The 22,571-nt window shown below is 38.6% G+C and overlaps 1 protein-coding gene across 1 annotated transcript in view; it reads right to left on the minus strand.

The window, feature by feature from the left end:
* ATP8A2 (ATPase phospholipid transporting 8A2) overlaps positions 1-22,571 on the minus strand; it is a 187,613-nt gene that overhangs the window by 100,062 nt on the left and 64,980 nt on the right. The window contains exon 24 of the mRNA XM_062514914.1: positions 5,585-5,757. Within this exon, the coding sequence (XP_062370898.1) occupies positions 5,585-5,757 (173 nt within the window). The remainder of the gene's footprint in view (positions 1-5,584; positions 5,758-22,571) is intronic.

The raw sequence follows: 22,571 nt of genomic DNA on the forward strand, positions 1-22,571 counted from the left end.
AGGAAGTGTCATAGTTCAGAACACTGATTAAAAAGAACAGAGCCAAAAAATCAAAACATGCAGCAGAAACTCACTTTGCCACTCAGAGGACAATATAATTACCAAAATTTATAAGACCAAGCTCTCCTAGAGTTTGCCCATATTAGTTTTCCAGTACAGAATTGGTGACATTTTCCATGTTTACTTAGCTCTTGCAAAGCAGCCAACAGGCTTTTAAGAAAAACAATCATAAGAAAGTCCCAGGATTGCTTTACACATCCCTACATAGACACTGAACAGTTTAGGTGATCATTTCTAATCATCTGTGAGTATTCTTTCTTCAAGAGTGCAGAGAGCACCATGTAATGCTACAACTCCAAACTTTCCTCCCACTTCAATTATCTACAAACACTAAAGCTGTCAGAATGGTTCCTCCCTCATGGTTTTCAAAGTCATGAGATGAATATTGCTGTCATGAGTTGGCAGGAGTAGAACAAGAGAATGAGCATTGATTATTTAGTAGGTGACAGATGAGGGGAAATACAAGATGTACATACAGGAAAATGTAACACATCCATAATTTTCTTTGGGACCAATTAACATTAAAATTGGCCAGCATACTCTTAATCAGAATTGAATTGCAATTTTTTGTCATGAAAATGGGGATCTTATCTAATGAAAGCCAGCAAGAGACTTTTGATTCAATAAATAAATACACACTGAATGACAGCACAGAATAATCATTTTGTCAAATACTAACACCAGCAACAATATGCAAGTTGGGGAAATAAATATTTAAGAAGCATTCCAGATGTTCATTTTGTCGGCTGTGTTATTAATATCTCCTCCAAATCATGATGGAAGACCAGAAGCACCCCAGCTATGGCTTTACAACTTGGAGTGATGAGACAACTTTTCTCTTGGCTCCTCATTTCTCCTCTCTCCTTAACTGATGAAGTGACTAACAATTAGCAATACATATTCTTCACAAACTGCTTTTTGCCTTCCCTTCTCCAACCTTCTGCTTTCAATTCATTAAACCCCTTCCCTTTCAAAACCCAAGCAGACACACTCTAGTCAAAGGGTATGTCCATTTCAGAACATTTAGTGTCTGTTCTCAGAGTTATGCCTGTGGGCTCATGTCCTCACCCCAGCCTCCTTGCATGCCTCCCTCCCTACACGCAATAGCAACACAGGTAGAATGGGGTTTTCCTGTTGCTGGGAGGTTGTTTAAAGAACATACATTTTCTCATCTTGTTTCTTTTTTTACTCAGCACCTAACCATTATCACTACAGCTCCAATATTGCTCAAGGTATTAAAAGCAACAGTTTGTGCCACTATCACCTAAAGTCAGCTGGTAAGTTTGGGCAGGAGTCCTCCACAAGTCAGTGTTCAGATACTGAGCAACAACTGCACACACATTTCACACCTAAAACCAAGCAAAATTATCCTGATGTAGTAGCCATGACATGGCAAGTGCCACAGTCCATAGAAATTGCTGTTGCTGGATTTTCTCAATTTCTGTTCACGCTGCACCACTTTATAGACACCTGTGCAGAACAGGACATATGATCAAAGCATAGCAGAAAAGTTGATGGACTGTACAGCAATGGAGACTTTTTTCTTCCCTATTTCCTGAAACCCCTTCTACAAGGGCATCAACTCACTGTTCATTCAGTTGAAAAGTTGCAGGATCTAAGTACACATATGGAAAAGAAACAATATCCCAGCATCATGACCTCAAGCAGTACTGCAGAAATGGTCAGTAATACAAGCAGAAGAGAAAAGAATCTTGCTGAGCCAGCCCAACATGGGATGGTTTCCCCAGTCTTATGCTTCGCATGTCTCTGGAGATGCTTGTTTTGTTGTGCTTACATCTGAGAAAGAAATTAAACAGAGGACTACTTCTGCTGTCCAGCAATTAATTTTAAGTACTGAAGCACTTATAAACTGCTTAGAATGATTTCATCTCTTAAATGCTGATGGATTGGTTCTTCCTAATGGATGTCTTGTTAATATGGCATTAAACCCATACAAAGGTAGAGTCATAGCCACCTGCAAAGTTCTATTCAACAATAACAAAAAGTTCCCAAAGCATAGTCATAAAAATGTGTTTCTGAAACACCACATTAATTCAGCTACAAATACTTCCAATTCAAGGCAGGCTCTTCAGTAGAGAATTAAATTTAAAATTATACTGAATTTATAAATATTAAATAATTAAATATTAAATGCTATAACACAAGTTATATACTTCTCTGCTACTTTTATATTCAAAGCCAAATATAACAAAATGCTGTACCCACCAGGTAGTGTATAAACACTAGATGAATGATAACACTCCGTTTTGGTATTAAAAGAATAATCTCACTTTTGCCCAAACCTTAACATTTTGTGTTTTACAAAACATCACTAAAAACAGGTCCATTAAAGGAACATTTGAAAACCAGAGACAGGCAATCATTAGCTCAGATCTCATAAATGAAGTCATGAGTTCTCTTGCCTTCCAAATAATATTTACTTCCACTGAAAAGTAAGTATTGCTTGCTCTTGACATACGGACATCCCAGTCAGTGTGAGGAAATATAATAAGATCTGTCAGTCTCTGGAAAAACTTTTAACAAACAAGGCTTTTTCTTAAAGAGTTGTTTGATTTGATTTTGCTAGCTTTACCAAGTCTCCCGAGGGGTATATTTTTCTCCATTGTGCCAGTGGCCTGCTAGAGACACTGTAACAGTGGAAGACTTAACCCCATGAGAAGATACCATCTCTCCCTCTTAATGCAAAAAGGAGCCAGGTTTACTACAGTTTCCTTTTAAGGGATTACCCCTGAGAATCAAGTTCAACTACAGTTTATGCCTAAAGCCCAGAAAATGAATATACAGTATGTCTTAGCTATATTTTTTTTAAAAAAAAATTGAATGGCAAATGCAGCTGAAACTCCCCAGAGAAGATGAAAAGGTTTTAGCAAATTTATGAAATATTAAACCCCATTAATTTATGCAATGTTGAGAATAGCAAGGCAACTCCTCCTACTGTGGTTAAACATCATACCATTAACTTAAAGAGCCACATCCCCCTCCCAGTTAACATTCCTGTTTGAGGACTAACTCTAATTTGACATGTCCTCTGTCAATTCCATTTTAAAACTTCTTCCTGTAAAGTATAAGTGCACTGCCTTATTTGACACACAAAGTACTATGGAAAGCAACCCAGAGCATTAAAAAAAATGTTTTTCTTGCTTCAGTATCAAGCACCTGGCAAGTGACTCGAAGGTTCCTGAAAAGCCTTAAAGGTTATTAAAAGCATTCCTCTTTTTCCCTGGGGACTTAAAATTCAATTATTTTCATTCCTCCTTTTAAGCTACAAAATGACATCACCTCTTTCCCTTTGATTTATACTTTAAAGTATTTTTTCTGCATTGTTCCTCAATTTGTGAATTCATTATTAAATAAAACTCGTGTTGGTTCCCCTCATGAAATAATTAAAATGTCCAGTATTGTGTGTCTATTGGCAAAACAGGACCATTTGTTACATTCAGATAATTACATATATTTTACATGCAATTTTAATAAATTGCAATTTATTATTTGTTTCAGCTACTTTTGATTTAACTTGTCAAATCTTTGAGAAACAAACTAACAAGGTGTCTTGGAAAGATCTCTGCCAAAGCACTGTGATAGAGCAGGAAAGCAGCTTTCTATCTGCTCTTTGTTAAGCTCCTGTCAAACAGAGCACCACACAGGGTCAGGTCCCTTCCTGGGTACTTGGTGCTCGGGAAGCTCAAAGTACCTTTACTCTGGCCCTCCTCATGGCCCTACACTGGGGCCTGTTGCATTCTGAGATGGCTGCACTTGTGCTAGCTCCCTCTGGTAAAACACTTGTCACTCCACAAAACAGCTGCAGAATTGAGACCTCTGCTCTAAGGCATTGTGCCTTCTTCCTCTAGCCCCCTGTCCAAATTTTAAAAAATTAATCGGCAGCAGAAAAAAAGCTGCTGTCACTGAACAATATAGGGAAGAGCCTTCTCCCCCATCTTCATTCACTTCTATTTCATGTTCATACACATTAATACAAGCCCCTCTGAGCCTCCTTTTCTCTAACTCTCAGATTCTCCTTGTATCATAGATACTCCAGCCCCTTCATCATCTTCATGGTCCCGCACTGGACTCACTCCATTAAACCTGTTTGTACCTGGCAAGAAGGATCCCAGAAATGGACACAACACCCCACAAGTTATCTCACCACTATAGAGAAGAAGGATCACCTCCTTCAACCTTGACCAATGCTGCAGTCCAGGGTAAACCAGCCTTTGCTATGCCACCAGGATTCCTTGCTGGCTCACAGTCAGCTTGTCCACCAAGGAGCCGAAGATCCTTCTGGACAAAGGTGCTTTCCAGCTCAGCAACCCCCACGATTTACTGGTGTAAAGGGTTGTAACTTGTTAGGCATACGACTTTGCATTTCCCCTTCCTAAGCTTCATGAGATTTTGCTGCTCAATTCTTCAGCCTATTGAAGTCCCTTAGAGGGGCAGGCAAGCCCTCAATGTTATCAATCGCTCCTCAGTCTTGTATCATTTGTAAACTTGCTGAGGACATACTCCATCTAATCATCAGGTGATTAATGAACACGTGGAACAAGCTCTAGCCCTGGTATTGTGTAGTACAGCAGTCCAGAAAACAAATGGAAAGTAACTGGTCAGATAAAAAGCCCAAGCATTCAGCTATTTCATGTACATGGACAGCACTACTTTTGCCATGTGATAGTAGCACAAAAGTGCACACATAAAAGGTAAGTAAGACTGCAAAAAAAGTAGTACCAGGTCTCCATATAGTCATTTCCCACAAAGCAGATCTTGCTTCTAGAATGCAAATAAAACTTCCTGCCTGCCTAAATCAACAATCCCTTCTACGTCACGGGTCTCCCCAAATACCACCAATGAGCACCAACACACACAATCCTCAAAGCCACATAATCTTCCGAAGTTAAAAATTATGCAGGCTTCCTGCTACACAAAAAGTAAAGTAAGCCAGTTTTTGCTTTTCATTTTCTTGGGGCTCTTCCTTCTGAAGTAGTCATGACATAGGACATACTTGTGTATGGCTACATCCACAAACAGCAACAAACCCTGCCGTGACTTAGCAAAGCAAGCAGTAGTCAAGTATTTCAATAGGGCAAATTGCACTGTTATCACATGCTCACATAATACACAACCAGAAGTCAAAACTTAAATTCATCCAGAGATCTTCTCTAGAGCTGAGCTGAAGAGTCACACAAACATTTTGATTACAAATGACATCCATACCATTCCTTTTCATCAGTGTCTACTATAATCAGGCAATCAGGCACAATGTTGTCTCATGATCATTCATCACTTTACAGAAGAGATTGGACCCAGCTGGGACTGACACTGGCAGAGGAAATTATACTATTTGATGACACAATTTCAATGAAGGACACACTTCCTCTTCCATAGGAGGAAGAAAGTCACTACTAAGCAAGCTGCTCTCCAGCATACTTAAGTGTGACAGTGTGCATACTAGGTTGAATTTCACAGGCTTCATGCCCATTTTGTTATCCAAAAAAGTCACAGAACTCCTTACCTGCAACAAATGACTGCTTTACAGGAGAGTGCCAAGTCCAGAAAGCTCTGCCTGACTTCAAATGAAAGGGCATACTTCAGTGTGTGGCCATCAATAATCAGGGCAATATCATTTTCCTTGCCCAGTGATTCCCCCAGACTGGTACAATGTTGAGTCAGAGAAGCTCTTGTTGCCTGAAGGAAAAAAAAAAAAAAAAAGAAAGAAATAGTTTCTTCCTAATACTAGAAAAGTGCACTCATATTAGAGCAAGGTATGTCCAGAGTGTGCAACAGAGCACAGTACACATGCACCAAACTGGCACGGACATGAACTAATACCTTAACAGTATCTTGTGCAGACATTCTGACTTGTGTCACAAATCAGCAAAAGCTGCCACTGCTTGCCTAACAACACATCTTCTTGGAGAGCAGACTCTAGCTCTTCACCAAAGCAGTTATGATAGAGCCTTCCCAACTGTGGCCCAAATACATCAACTTTCCTGGGCCAAACAGGTGGGAAAGGAATCAGGCAACTTTCACACACAGAGGAAAGGTGGGGGGAAAGAGGAAAAGTTGCTTTACAGTTCATTTTCTCTCACCCCACTCATTAGCATGGTAATCAAAACAAACTCACTCTGATTCACTAGAAAACTAACTGCAAACTGGAGGCAAATTTACAGATTAAGTTAATGAGTGTGACAGAGAACACAATTCAGCCATTTCAGACACAGATTACCTTTTTCACCTTCTTTAAAAGAATGACTGCATAATACCCCATTTCCCCATTAAAATGTGAGGGATTAGATTTATGACTCCATGGCATGCTTTATTTACACTGTACCTGAAAATCTAACACAAAGTAGATGACTGTGCTTAAACCATTAAAGACCAGTGCTGGGAAAACAAGGGTAAGTCTTCTGGGAAGAAAGCTGTTTTATCTAGTTCAACACTACTGTGCAGTGACAACATTCACAGAACTCCAAGGATGGTATAACGGATACAGTTTGGGTAATGTTATCAATAACAGAATTTTATCCCAAGAGTCCCTGCCTCCGGGATCTTGGAGTGTCATTTCTTTTCCTTTACTGCTTCCTCTCAGTCTTGCTTAAACATTTTTCTTGCTCTCAAGTGCAGAAATAACTCCTGTCTTTCTCCTGAATGCACACACATGATTAAATGCTTCTCTGACTATGTGAAACCAAGGGAGAACTCCCTTGCCTTTATTCCCTGTTTAGCACTTGGGGCACTTCAGAGGGAACACCCTCATTTTTCACCTGACCCAAAGGAGGGTAAAGGCCAACCTCTCTTCCCTACAGAGACAGAGGAGAATCTGAGGGCAAGTTCAGGAGGGTTACTGAATAACCATCATCCATTGCTCAAAAGAAAAGCCCCAGGAAAACTTATAAAAGGTGATATTTCTCATCAGCTGAGATAACTAGTCCCTCCATATCTTATTATCATGGCTATGGATAAGCCTCATCCAATTCATGCCCTGGTCATGGAACTTACTCATCCTACATGTAAGATGGCACAGAATTAGTAACACTGTCAATAATACCCCAAAACACAATAAATCAAGGATTATAAATCAGGCACTTCATTTTACCAGCACTTTATAAAACTCTCAATATACTCCTCCATATGTAGGGCTATCTTACAACCTAACAGCTTATACAGTAAAAAAAACATTAATTATTATTTCTTTTTCTTCCAACTACTTAAAATTGCTGTGTTAAAAAAATAAGAAAAAAAAACAAAAAACCAAAAAAACAAAAAAAAAACAACCAAAAAAAAAAAAAAAAAACAAAACAAAAAAACAACAACAAAACCAAACGACTATTGCTCCTATAGGCCAGTGCAATTAAGCCAAATAAACCAGAACCCATTCTCACTGGGTATATAGTAATGAAGAACTTTTAAGCAAGAAGGGAAACAAACATGTGGAAACCATGGAGAACTATATCCTTCTGTGGGCAACTCATTATTGGTAGCTAACATAAAAATCCCTACTTTGATCCCAAGCTTTTACTCTGTTCTTGACATTAAGGGATAAGTTTCTTCAAGTCACACCAAGCAAGACTAAATCAATACTTTACTAGAACAAGCATGATAGAAATCAACAGTAATCCTAAGAAAGTATCTGGATGAACTCACACCTGTGGAATACCCCTGCCTTTTTTTACTGAGTATCCATCAAGCCTATATGGTAAGTTTGTCAGGGGTTCTGAAAGAAATAGAATACTAGAAACAAATATAGCAAGCCTTTCACTTAGCCATAATAAACTTGGTTTTCCTTCCCAGCCCCAGAGCATCCAGCTGTTCTGGGGAAACCTGCGGAGGTGCCTGCCAATCAAACATTATGGTACTGGGATATCAATTTCCATCAAATATTGAAAATATACAGCTTTACTTGAAACACAGAAGATGTAAAAACTGGAAAGTCCATCTGTTTAGTAGCCCTGATTCAGTGGGTCATTCTAATAAATATGGAGCCTTCATAAATCAGTACAGGACATGTGCACATGCTTAAGCAGTCAGTTGAACCAGAGTAACATTATCAGTTTAGAGCTTTACAAGGGCTTAAAAACTCATTCATAAGACCACCAAGTGTCAGAGAACAAATATGAAAAAAAAAAATAATCGGACTGTAAAAAGTCACAGAGCTCAGGCTGAAAAAGCTAAGAAAATCAGGTTTTAATTTATTTTTATTTTACCTTTAGACCTTTGACATAATGGGGGGACTTGTTTCTAAAAATATGGACAATTCTGACATAATTGCTTTTAAGGGTTACGGTTGTTGAAGTCTCTGTACAAATTCAAGACGTAGCGCTATATTCCATAAATAACCTATCTTACCTACTCTTCCTGTTTGTTTTCCCATTTCCATTTTAACAAGTCACAAATACAAACCTTCAGCAGAGCATTTACTTGCATTACTGCCTTAAAATAAACTTTCAGATTTTACTGTTCTCTGTGTGCATAGTTTCCATACAGAACACGAAGTAACATTATTAATTCACTATTACAAATCTTCATAGCAGACTAAATTTGTTGACAGGCAGAAAACAAAAACATCCTGAAGCAGAGTTTGTGTGGTCTTCTCTGGACTGTACACTCAGGATCTTTAACAAACCTTGTGATAGAATGCCTGTGTATACTCATTTCTTAAAACCTCAGGAAAAATTCCTGCTGTGTCCAGCTTTATATTTTAATTACAATACTGACAAACATTCTGGGATTTACCAGGCTATTATGCTGTAGGTGAACAGAGCAAATACTAATTATTTTCACATGATGCTTAAATTCAACTGCTAAGTAAATGCAACCAGAAACTCTGCTGATTTCACTGAAAACAAGAGCAGACCCCTCATGCTGTAATAAGAAACATTATGAATGTTGTATAGGTTATATAATTAGCTGTTAAGCATGTTTCTTTTGTGTGTGTGTGCCATTGGGTGGTGTTTGTTGTTGTTGTTGTTGCTCTTGGGTATTTGCTTTGTTTTGGTTGGGTTTCTTTAGAAGCAGTGCACCATACCACCCATTCCCTCCCACCAAAGCTTTGCACACTAGAACAAGAAATGTTGGTATGTGAGGCAATGTAGTATCCAACAGAGAATGACACTATCAACTGCTTGCCAATAAAAAACAGACCTCAGGACTTGCTAAAACCAAGTGTGGAAGACTGCAGCAGGGTAACAGTCATTCCCTAAGCTTGTCTTACAAAAACGCTGATACCCAGAGAAGAAGAACACAATCATAAGATAATCAGCTCCAAATCTCCTCTTTCCTCCCCTGCATTTCCCTGGAAGGGCTCACAAAGTCACTGAAACGACAGCAGGAGATAGAAAGGATAGAACTGTGCGCAGCCACTACACTTGTGGTTTATTGTAAGCATACAGCCATCCATGGCCCACAGAGAAAGAGACTTCAGGAAGAGAAGTCAGCAGCTTGTAGCATCATGTAGGCCAGAGGTGTCTTTAGCTGAAGAGAGCCACTCACCCCTGGGTCTGTGACCTCTGACAGGCATACCCCCACAAGGCCAAAATCAGCCTCACATTCTGCCTGCCCACATCTCATGCATTTTCATTTGATTGGAGCCTGGTGCTAATAATGCGTTTTTTCATGTTTTCCATTTCCATCATGTTTACACATGATGATTGTGGGTATGATCTTCATATGAACCATTCACTTCAGAGTTGGACTCGATGATCCTTGTGGGTCCCTTCCAACTCAGAGATTCACCCTCCTTGAACAGCCACTCGTCCATCTCAGAAGACCTAACATGACCCTCACACAGCAAGCTCCAGAAGTAAGAGATATTAAACTTACACACTGGTTTAATTATAAGCTAAGTCAATCGCAAACACTATCTGCTTCTGTAGTTACCTAAAAACTACTGCTAGCCACAGCAGTTTAAAGGGTTCTCCAAGTCAACTTCTTCCATCATCCTATAATTAATTTCCAAACCACTAGCTTTGATATAAATGAAGGTATATAAATTACACAATCTGCTAACTCACTAGAGTGCACTGAAGTGCCAGCTCAATTTGTTTTACCAATCCAAGAATTTACTTTTTACAGCTGCTGTTTTCTTTCCCATCTGTGGATATCTGAATCATCAGATGTAACAATTCTTTCAGTGTGCTGAAAAAAGTGGTTTCAATCAAAACACCAGCCACATCCCCTTCCCCCAGTGTTAAGTGAAAAATATTCCAAGGGGAACTTAAGAATTAAGCAAGGAATCCATTGCATAACCCCAATCAAGATAACATGGCCAATCCTACTTAATGGGAAATTTTCCACTCTATCTTCTTAATTGCAACCTAGAAGCTTCACCATTTCAGGTGAAATCTTTGACTTCAATCTGCCTGGCTGTTCTGCCAGAGAGATCTGTAAAGACATCTGGCACAAGCAAATTTACAGGAGAACAGGAATGATCGACATAAAGGCAAGAAGAACTTAAGTTTAAGCCAAAGCTGGCAAAATATATTAGAACTATTTATAGCAACACCCATTGGGCAGAAGAGTCACCGGAAGTGCTTTCCACAATAAATGGCACATATGCAAGAGCTAACCTTGAAACCTGTCTTGAAACCTAGAAAGAAATACCACTTTCAGAACAGATCCTCACTTTTGCCACTCTTCCAAGTTTAGTACCAAACCTGACTAAGCCAGCAAGCTACTTCAATTTCTGAATGCAGCAGACAACTTCCAAAGACCTAGTTATAAGGAAGGGTGCAAAGCATATGGCCACAAAGCCTAGTGAAGATTATAAAGCTGGCAGTAGTCCAGCTACAGGACTCGTCACATTCCTCTATGCCCTCCCTCTCTTTTGTGATTCCTACAATTGACCAGTCTTCAAACCATTGGTTATTTAATTGCTTCTGTGTACTCTCAAAATTTAGCAGTGGACAGAAACACAAATCCAAACACAGTTGAGTTTTCTAGGTGAAATGTGTCACCTGCTTACATAAACTGATACAAAAGCCAGGATTGAGGCCCATAAAATGGATACTCAAAACCTCAGTAGGATTGAAAATACTTAGTTACTAACATTTTATAATGTATAGTATAATACAATCAACTTGACAGCAACATGAATCTCCACATTCAACTCACAAAATTTTTCAGTGAAGCATTTGCACACTTTGGTAACAATAAGAAAATTATTGAGTATCCACAAAACTTCCCTGGCTTTCTTCTACTCTGAAAACCATCTCACAATGCCAAAAAAAAAAAAACCCAAAAAAACAAAAAAAACAAAACAAAAAAAACAAGAAAAAAAAAACACACTAAAACAAACCCAAACCTTGACAGCAGTAAGGACATTCATCTTGTTCCACAGTGCAACAGATGAGGTAGTGCATGGGGAGCAGAGTAGGCTGTATACCTGAAAATACATAATCTCTAAGGTTCTTGCAAGGCCAGAAGTACAAATATTAGCAGGGAGGTTGTTTTGCTTACTAACTCACTGAAAAGTGCACTTTGGAGAAATGAGCCTGAAAATTACACATTTCTAAAGCCCAATTCTAAGAGTTCATCCCTTCCTCAGATTTACAGAAGAAGATATAAGGACACTAGTTGAGAGCTATGCAAACCTTTAAAAGCCAAAGACTAACTCTGAATCCTTCACTAGTTCATTTTAAAAGAAACAGTACAAACATCTCCCAGTTTAGAGGAAATCTGAGAACCTTCACAATACACAATTCACTTCAAATTCAACCTGTACACACAACACCATTTAGCAAATGGATCATGGAAGATGAGATCCCAGCTGCATATTTTCAATTTACTCTTTTAAGTTAAAAACAAAACTAAGAGAAAAAACAAGTAAGCCCATCAATAGCTGTTGCTCAGTATTACTGCAGTGCTCAGCCTGTGCTATATGCTGATTTAGATAGATAAGAGCACACAGTGTGATTACTCCAATGATGCCTCACAGCCCTTCCTAAAACATGTCAGATGACTGTCACTGATCTGACATGGCAGAACTTGCTTATTTAATAACACCATGATTCTGCTTGATGAATACTATCTACTGTGCCAAGAAAAACATCCTATGCAGGACCCAGAGATACTGTATGGGATCAATCAAATTCAAAGCTATGAAAATGATTTAACTTCAACCTGAAATTCCTTCAGTTAGGCAAGTAATTTAAAATGTCTTGATACAAAGAGTCCTTAACCTGCATAACAAGTCTCAGGTTCCCACATATTCGGATCAAATCTTGCCTTCAGATATTGAGATATCAGATAAACAGATCATACCAGATTTTTTTGTATCCAGGGGCAGTCCAGATTAATAAACCCATCAAGAGCTGTGACAAGTGCTGTAGAGAACAATTCAAGGATGTTTCCAGTTCTGAAATAAACTTTTTATGCAGGAGCCAAGAAACTTGTTTAAATAGGGAAAAAAATACACCCTAAAGGAACATCTGTCATCTGTCATCTATTTCCAAGCATGTTCTACATAGTTTAAAAAGAAAAATGAAACAGATCCTTACACAAACTTCATCTGATCACAGAAAAATAATCTCCAGAAGTATCAGTCAGATATACCATCTCAAACACATACACTGTGTAAAGGGCTGCAGATACTTCAAGTACCTCCAAGATCAGTTCAAGATCATGGCAAGGAAGAGCATCAAAGAGCTGACTATTCAAAAAAGTAAGTGGTTAAGTACTCAAGCAAACTTAACACAGCATGTCAGGTGGCTGCACACTAAACTTCAGGCTCTCAGTAAGGAAAAGCAGCATCTATAATATGGAATATATATTAAGTCTCCCCTACAGCCCCAGAGCTGGAGAGGCTTTGGGGCAGGGGGAGAAGTAAGGAAGAATTAGGAGCAAAGAAGGGCTTTTACCAAATTAAGAAGTAAAATCTAGTTGTTCAAGACTTCACTAACTAGTCATCTCCCACCTTGCAGAATAAATAACATGGCAGTGTGGGATGCCAGATATGGTGATCCTCATACCTTATCATTCTGAAATAAAACCTGAAGTTTTCTGCATGATTACTTTTTCCTCACATTAGAGAGAGAAATGCTGATTATGGCAGTGGCATCTTAAAAATGCCGGTCTTCACTGTAATCTTGACTGAAATACTGATTCATTAAAACAAAAAAAACAAAAAACAAAAAACAAAACAAAAAAAAAAAAAAAACCAAAAAAAAAAACAGAAACAAGAAAGTGACAAAAGTTTCAGCATTCTCAGACCAAAGGACTGACATCCTAAGTATTTATCCAGTGCAATACAGCTGCCAAAAGCATCTTGAAAGCAGTAAGTCTTTTGCAATCCTTCTTTGAGTTCCAACAGGGCAAAGCTGGCAGCATAAGAAACAACTCCAGAAACAACTGCAGTCAAAAGGGCAACTCATCAAATGTTCTTCAAATGCTATGAAAGACAATACCACATTTGTTCAGTTTGACATTTTTTAATATTTCTAACTTTAGCAAGAAGCATGTATATCCTGGGATGACCAAGGATTTCAAATATTATAGCCACAACCCTCTTCTCTTCACACTAAGAACAGCATTAGGTTTACTACATGATTTTCATTCACTCCAGAACTGCTCTATGTAGGTGACTCTGTCTACTGCTTTCAGTATATGTTAGATATTTGACCACAGAACAGTTTGTGGTACATATTAAGATAGTTTAAATCTCATACCACAGGAAGGGGAAAGAAGAAATGCTTGTTCTGGACACCAAAACATCTTGTGTGATTACCAAAATCAACTGTACTCTGCCAAGAGGAAGCAGTCTGTTAGTTTTGCTAATAAGCTAGAATGAGTCAGTGTCTCTATATGTTGATATTTTAGCTTTATTGAATTCATTCATCAGAACAGACTTTTTATTTCCTTCTACTTTCTCTTTGGAATACAATAATTCAGCTTTTCCTGGAAGCAAACAAAGCAGAAGCCTGCTCTTCTTTAGACTTCCCGGAAGTTATGTTTCTCTCAAGTAATTTCTCAGAGTTAAAAGCCCATGTTTCAACCTGATGGACAAACCTTTAGATCAAGGAGACACCACAACCTTCTGCTCCAGATCATGAAGAGACAGGATTCTGTTACACTGCCCAAACCACAGGCTTCTGTGTTGCTCTTTTTTAAGCTGTCAGTACATGTCAATGCCCCCAAACAGCTAAGGAGAATTCAGCCAAGAAAATAACATTGGTATGTGGGTATACAAGTCAGTCTATAATTTATCCCCGCTGTCCCCCAAAAAGATGGTATTTTCTCCTTATATTAAATCATAGGATGTTTTGGGTTGCAAGGACCTTAAAGATCATCTAGTTCCAACCCCATCCCGAGACCAAGTTGCACAGAGCTCCATCCAGCCTGGCTTTGAACACTTCCAGGTATGGGGCACCCACAATTTCCCCAAGCAACCTGTTTCAGCATCTCACCACCCTCACAGTAAGGAATTTTTTCTTAACATGTAATCTAAACCTACTCTCTCACCGTTTGAAGCCATTCCCCCTTGTCCTGTCACTATATGTTCTTGTAAAAAGTCCCTCTCCAACTTTTCTGCAAGCTCCTCCCTTCACATATACAAAGGCAACAGGAAGGCAATTAGGTCACCCCTAATCCTTCAGGTAGAATGCTTTAAAGATTCAGATCTCTTCTACAGATACTGGCTTTTTTATATATTTATACCTCTATCTGTGTACAGGGGTTTTTTATATGCACAAGTGTACATATATTATCACTATTATATCACCTTGGTTGATATAAACAAAATACAGCCATCCTGATTCAATGAGATTAGAACTTTCCTGAGACAAAGAACAGTCACTAATGCAGCCAGGACTACATTGAAGGAGTTTTATCATGGCTAGCAAGTAAGGAATCAATGTTTGTTAATTATAAGACTGAACGCTAGTCCCAACAAAATGCAGACGAGATGACAGAACTCATCTATCCTCCAGAAGAATGTGATACATAAGGAAAGCCTAATATTGAGTAGATTGATTTGTACAAAACAGGATCACCTCAAGATGATTTTCTCATGATGCAACATTTCCAACACAGACATGTGTCAAAACTAGTGCTCACTATGACAGAATTATTTCATATTTTCAAATCACATTACATGTGTAGCCTGGAAAAGAGAAAGTTTTGTTTCTAACCTTCCATGTAAGGTAGCATCAATTTGTAAGACACCAAAATAAAGCTGGAAGGACAGAATTTCCCTCTCTAAAGACTAATAAAATTTAAATAGGGCTAGAGAAAGCTATAGCTTCAATTATTTGTAGTCTTCCACTCTTAATTTCCTCTCCAAAATCCCCTTTTAAAAAAAATCAAAACAACCACTATTAGCATCTGTGCAGTTAATAGTTCAGTTGAATGGTAGTGTAAGTAACAGAGGCCATACCCCTGTCAGAGTTCATAGCCAAAGTTATTCCCGTACTTAAGTAAAAGGAAACTGCTTTGAGAATTAAGCCAAACAGCAAACTAAACTCTAAGCTACTCGAGACAGCCCCACACATACACAAGCCAACTGTCATAATAGTCTTCCTTTCAAGTGCTAGTGTACTATCAATTCTGTTTCTCCAAGCGAAGCTGAGAAAGTTGCAGAGGCACTGATGAGGACAAGCAAGCTCTGTAATAAAACCGACTTTTAAGAAGCAGATTGCTTTTAACCCAAGTTGCTTGCTTAAAGCCCTGGTTTTGATTTAGAAACAATACACATATTGAGCAGGAATTTGAGAGAACTTGCAGTTCCTGAAATACCCTTTGAGATTTTACTTCTACCCTGACAGCATGACAAGCATCAGAAGTTACTCACACTCCTTGGAATATGCATTTTTTTTCCCTTTTACCCTGGGCTGACTAGGCAACAAAACAACACACAAAGGGGTTTCCAGAAGGATCTGATATAAGCTGTACTCCCATGACCTTACTTATTCCCCAACAGCCTCTCAAAAACGGAGAACACGTACATTCATCGATTATTTCCATCCAACTGGGATCACTTTGACTCCTTAAAGAGCTAGGTCAGGCTTCCTGCCCTTTGGCAGCTGCTCAGTGGTAGGCAAGGTGCAACAGTCTATCCTGGACACTTTGTTCCTGGCCTCAGCCTCATCTGTGCCCTCAGGACTTCTAATGAAACAGAGCCTAGCAAGCAGACAGGAAGGCAGCATTCTCCTGCTTGGGTCAGCCCCTTTGGAAAGCAACTGGATAGAGGCATCTAAGCCTGACCATGCTTCTGTTTGAGACAAAACAGCATCTACACTGCCCTGCTAGGGCAGATGAAAGTTATGGAACACACTACACATGCCCTGAAGGACAGGTGTGTGGACACTCCAAGACCTGGGAAACACAGATGTCGGAGGAAGAAGCAGAGATTGAAAGCTGGAACAGCAAGGATTTAAGGGAACTGGATTTTCCCTCATATCCCAAAACTAAAATTAAGAGCTCTACACCTCTGCATCCAAGCAAAGGACAGTTGCAGGATTAAAAGTGCTAACCTTAGACTACAGTTTTTTAAACCCATAAATTACAGTGCTAAAATAGAAGCACATATCAGGAAAGGGGAAAAACACTGTTGGGTTACACAAGCAAGATGCTAGGAAACATTCCTGCTAGATCCCAGATCTTCACTATCTGAACACTTCTAGATCTGTAGGATCAAATAACTCTTATTTAACAACTGAAGGAAAGTAACAGGAGAGTTATTCAAAACACAAGCATTGGCACCACACATAAATTATGAAAACTAAAGCATTTAGTGCTATAGTATCAGAATATGAGAAATCCAGATAGCTATGTATTTGTTCAGCTGATACAAGACCCATAACCAAACTATCTGCAAAGCAATAGATCATGAAATGAGAAAAGCATGACAAAACTATCAAAGTGGTTTAATGCATGCCAGCCTGTTTAATCTACTTACTAGTTTTACTAAAAGATTTGTCATGATGTAAGCTCTTTTGTTGCACTTTGATTACAAAATTACTTCACAACAATAACATCAAGTAAATACCTCAACACTGTGCAGTGTAAACACTTTTGTCAAAGAAAGTCTGAAGATTAGATTTTGCAATAGAGCTCTACCAAGATCAATTAATGCTCAGTGCTACTTACCTTCAAAACACCAGAAGAAATGCAATCCTTGTGTCTTGCAATTTGAGCACAGCAGACTACAGTGACAAAAAGACAAAAACTGCTGCCCAGAGAGCTTGTGGAAACCCCATCCCCAGACACAATCAGTAATGGCCAGGTTGGATGGGGCCCTGAGCAATCTGATCTAGGGAATGGAACCCCTGTTCATGGCAGAAGGGGCTGAAACTAGATCTTTAAGGTCCCTTCCAACTAACACCATTCTACAGTTATACGAAAAATAAAAAGGTATGAAAAAGCAAGTATAAACAAGATTTCTTTGAGCAATTAATTTTCATTTAGCTGGCAGCAGATATGTGAGCAATGACAAACCAGATGTGGTACGGATCCAAATCCCCCTCCTGCCCTCAGTTTCACCCTCGAAATGGCACAGGGCAGGCAGCTCCTCCAGGCCATCCTTTGCCACACGGCACATGAAGAGCCAGTAGCAGTACACAGCCTCCCCTCAACTCCTCAAGTCTCTGGAGAGGTGTGGCCTGGGTCTATGGACCAGCTCCCTACAGGCAATCCAGAAGTTGCCATACAATTGTGACTTTTTATACTGAATTCTAATTCAGTGCCAAAATCAAATTTATTTTTGCAGCTATCTTATAAAAAAGGTTTGTTCCTACACCACAGCTTCAACTACTCAGGAGAGACTGGATTCAGTGATAAAACAGAATGGTGGGGGGCTCCTGAAGATCCTATCTAGAACGTTTGAAAAACGTGAATATAACAAGGTAACATGAAAACCTGATAAAACCTGAAAAGCTAAGGGTTTATAAGAGATGATGGTACATAGCATCAAGATCTTTGTAGATATCAGCCAGTAGCCTGAGATTATTTTATGCTACTTGTCCCCCTTAAATAACATTAACTTCTCAGCACAGGCTATACCCTTAGGGAAGGGTGATGTGCATGAACAAGCATATGTCTCCTGACAGCAGCTTCAGACAGGCACTGCCTGGCCATGGTCTGGCTTGCATCACCCTTAGGTAGCGGTGGGAAAGGAAACAAGCAGAACAAGGAGAGCTTTGCCACTGGCCTCCTTGAAGATCAAAAGACCCAAAAGCCTCCACTCAGCCGTTGCCTAGTCATTTTCTTAGCTAGATTATTTCGGGACAAAAATAAAGTAACATCTTGAGCATTCCAAGCACTTCCACATTGCACAGGAGCAGAAGAATGGCCTTTGCTAAACACAGTCCTATTTAATACTACTTGAAGCGACATTAAAAGGCTATTTACCCTCGTCATCACATCACGTTTAAGACAATTTCTTCACCAGCCACAGTTCATCCAGAACTCAAATTTCAGACACACTGAAAATCTGAAAGATGACACGTGTTCAGTTGACAATTTAGTGTCTTCATACTTTTAAAGCTACATAGGAGACGACAATCCCAGGTAGTGTGTTTGAGAGGAATGGAGACAAGATGAATTCCCTTGGTTCAATGACTAAACAGTTGCATCCAAGGACCATTCTGTAAGTGCTGTCCTGATGCTGGACACTAAGGATAGCTTTCAAATAACTACATACAACTATTTTAATAATCTTGAAGTTCCAATATTGTATATAATCTGTGGGACAGCTCCCAAACAAATAATTACTCACTGAAACAGTATTAATATTACATAATCTTAAGATCATGTAACAATTGGTTTCAGCAACTTAATACTTTTGATATAAAAAAAAAAATCCATAAAAGCCTTCTCCCCAGCCAAGTCAACAAATGCTTTATTTGGGGCAATGAATTCTAACAAGAATCTGAAATACCGAAAACAAGCAGTTTTTCAAACTGTATGCAAGACCCCTGAAACTGCGAGACACTGAGCCCCCATTTATCCCAGCCTCTAGTATCCAGATACTGCATTCCTCCCAGAGCTTATTCCAGTATCTGACAAGATGATCACATTCACCTATTAAAAAAATTCTATGCAAATGCACTATTTCAAAAGACAGCACCATAAATATTTTCAGTGCTCCAATGCCATTGCAGAGAAACACACAGTTAAGGTAATAATATTCACAACTCCCAGTCCAAAACACTCATTCTTACCTCACACAGGCTGCCTTTCTGACTGTGTGAACTGAAATACCATATGGGAAATAGGGATTTAGCCACAATGACTTTGGACACTGAAATCAGTTAGGGCAGAACACATCTTTTGGAAGACATTAGCAGAGTTGAACAACAAAGGGCATATCTTTAAACAAAATGTAGCAGTAATTATCCTGGGCTTAGCCAGTGGTTGTCTTTGCTACAAACACATCTATACTTTTCTGCTTCGAGCTTCCTTCAGGCCCTAGTTAACCTTTGCTCATAAAGCATGATATGTTCCAAAAACACTTAATGGAAAAGAATATTGTAACCAGCCAACTGCACATGTGAGCCCCAACTTAAGATTACTGAAACTGCATTATGAGGCAGCAGACACGGTTTTAAAACTGTACTGGCCATTTTTATAGCAAACTCTATTCAATGCCTTATTAGAATTAAAAAAAAAAAACAAACAAAAAAAACCAAACCAAACCAAACCAAAACAAACACACACACACACAAAAAAAACCCCCACACCCGCAAACTACCAGCCACACAACAAAACTGACATAACACCACACCATTTTTCTTCCTATTTTAGTCCACCAAGCTTCTGTTGAGTGCACATATGTAAAAATGTAACAATCCAAGGAAAAAGCAAAAAGCAATAATGACAATGTGTAAATTAATAAATTAATAGTCAAAACCCAAGTAAGAAAGCAGGCAATTTAACACAGGCTTCTGTGATGAAAACTAGAGGCACTCCAGGACTTTATGTTCACTGATTTAGGTAATACAGAGCACTTAGGTCAGTGGACAGACAAGGTAACTAATTCCAAGTGCAGAGATTAAAGCAGCCTAAGTAGGAGTGTTTTGCCTCTTGCAAAATTAAAATGTGCTAGATGCATGCTTGGTCCTATATTTAATTTGATATTTTCCTCTAGGTGACCACCACAAGAAGTTATATTGAAGATCTTTGCTCATGGGAGATTACTACATTCCTGTACAACATCTACAGGAACAACTTTTTATTGCCTTCTGCAGAGCACCTAAGCTCCCAGTATACTGACAAATAGCAATGATTCCTTCAAGGCAAACATTTTCTAAAATCTGCCAGAATTATCTCTCTGATTTGCAGATTTCCTTACTGAAGGTTCCTGTGGCTCCTGGATGCTGGACAAGCATAATTCAAATGATCTGTCACCAGATCTACTTTATCTCCAATCTCAAGCAGCTAAGTAATTTCCATTTCTTAAGAAGCCTCACATATTTCCTTCATACAAAAAAAAATCCCACCCAACAAACTAAGCAACCATCTGCTGCCTTCTCCTCCTTCAAAATCATCACATTGAATTTCTCCACTGTCCTTAATCAACTTCTCAAAAATATACTGTCTACCTGCATTAAAGGTTTCAATAAAATTGCTAACATCAGTTAGTGAACCACAGAGGAAAGTAATCTTCCAGGTACTCTATACTTTGGTAGACTCCCACAGGTGACCCATTTTATCCCTTCCCCTAGTAAGAGGCAGCTTTAAAAGCAACAAAACACTGACATGTATTCATTGACAATTGCCACTGTCTGGAATGATTGCAGGGCAAAATGCATCCAGAGGCCATAAGGCAGCCTGTACATGGATATGGGTTTTATTTGACTTGAAATTCTCTATAATGTATTATAAACTAGGGCCGTACACCACCATTTCCAATAAGTATCATTTAAAATCATCTCTACTTAAAACTGAAAAAGTTTTAATTGGGCTGATCCTAGTCCTTACAACTTAAATGTTCTACTCTCATACACAGTTGGTGCAAATGGACATTTTCTGAACATCCACAGGCAGCTCAGAAAGCAAGAGTACCTCTGCTGCTACACTGCTCATTACTTCTAGTTTCAGAAACAAATGGAAACAGATCTTACTTTCATGGCATTAACTATTTGCCAGAAAAGATAGGGGTATCCACTCAACTGAGAAGCTGGACACAACATCTGATTTGCTTTCATCATTACAGCTTCCTGCATTTTTACTTTTTAAGATAAGAATATAAAGAAAGCCCTAGGCAAGCTTCTCTTTTCTAGTCAAAGAACCACCATTCCCTTAAGTGAACACTAACTTTTCAAAGACCTCTTTATCCTTGAGTTTTAAAAACACATTTAGTTTCCTATCAGTTTACCCAATACATCTGAAGTTTTTATTAAAGTTTATCTAATAAATATGATACCCACTTCAATTACTAAAAATAACTTTAGTAAGACAACTCCACAAAATCATCAAGATTATGTTTCTCTTTTTAAATTAAACCACTACAGTAATTTCCTTAAAGATTTAGTTATACAATAGATTTCTTTATTAATATTTACTAAACCTATTAACTCTGTCTATTGAATTGCAGATTTTGTCTGTCAAGCCCTGGATAGAAGTAGAAATCCCTTGAGAACCTGATAGTATTAACACTACTATAGACAGACCAATTAAGTTTTAATAACTTGAAAAGAAAGTACAAGTTTGCAAAAAGTCAGCCAGTTATGAACCCATCCCCCGTTTCTTTATGTTATTGACAGGTAAGTTGTGAAATATTAATTCTATAATCCAGACAAATATTACCATACCAGCCTGGATTTTAAAAAGCCCCTTTACCAATAACTGGCTTTAGTCATCCACTCTTTCCCAGAGTTTTACTAAACTCCATATCCAAAAACACATGCTCTGCTGAACTTCCCCCCCTTACCCCAACAAGACAGAATTCTTGAAGCCAGACAACTTCAGTCACTGTTAGCCAAGTAAATGGTCCCAAGTTATACCACAGAATTTGATACATCATCTTTCTACAAATAGATGTTATCTTCTTGTTTCATTGAATTCTGTACTCTAGCTACAAGAATTCCAATTAGTAACAGACACCAAATTCCTCAGTCTTGCAAATCAAAGGGAAGATTCACTGTAGCTAGCTTGAATTCAGATGTACATGATAAGCATACATAGATACCACCAAAACTCAGTATGATGGAAGCTTCAGGAATCATCTGAGTCACCTCAGGTCCGACTAACAGTCATTCCCAAAGTGGTCCAAAAATTATTCTAACACTTCAGAACTGTGATTTTTAGGCCCAGTTAGAACATGGGTTATGATCATTTAGGATTTGGGAATTAGCTGAAAACTCAAGCTATCCAAATCAATTTTGTCTTGAATACATGGAGAGGAGAGATTGCAAACACTGTGCAATGGTGTAGAGGCTAAAGTAAATATGAAAGGGCAACACTGATCTTCTAACAACACTATGTCAGTTAAACAACTAGAGATAGTGAGAAAATGCACCCTGACACATTCTTCCATTTAAAAAAAGTTTACAACATCATGACAAGGT

Source organism: Cinclus cinclus, chromosome 2 (genome assembly GCF_963662255.1).
Source record: "Cinclus cinclus chromosome 2, bCinCin1.1, whole genome shotgun sequence".
Taxonomy (NCBI): Eukaryota; Metazoa; Chordata; class Aves; order Passeriformes; family Cinclidae; genus Cinclus; species Cinclus cinclus.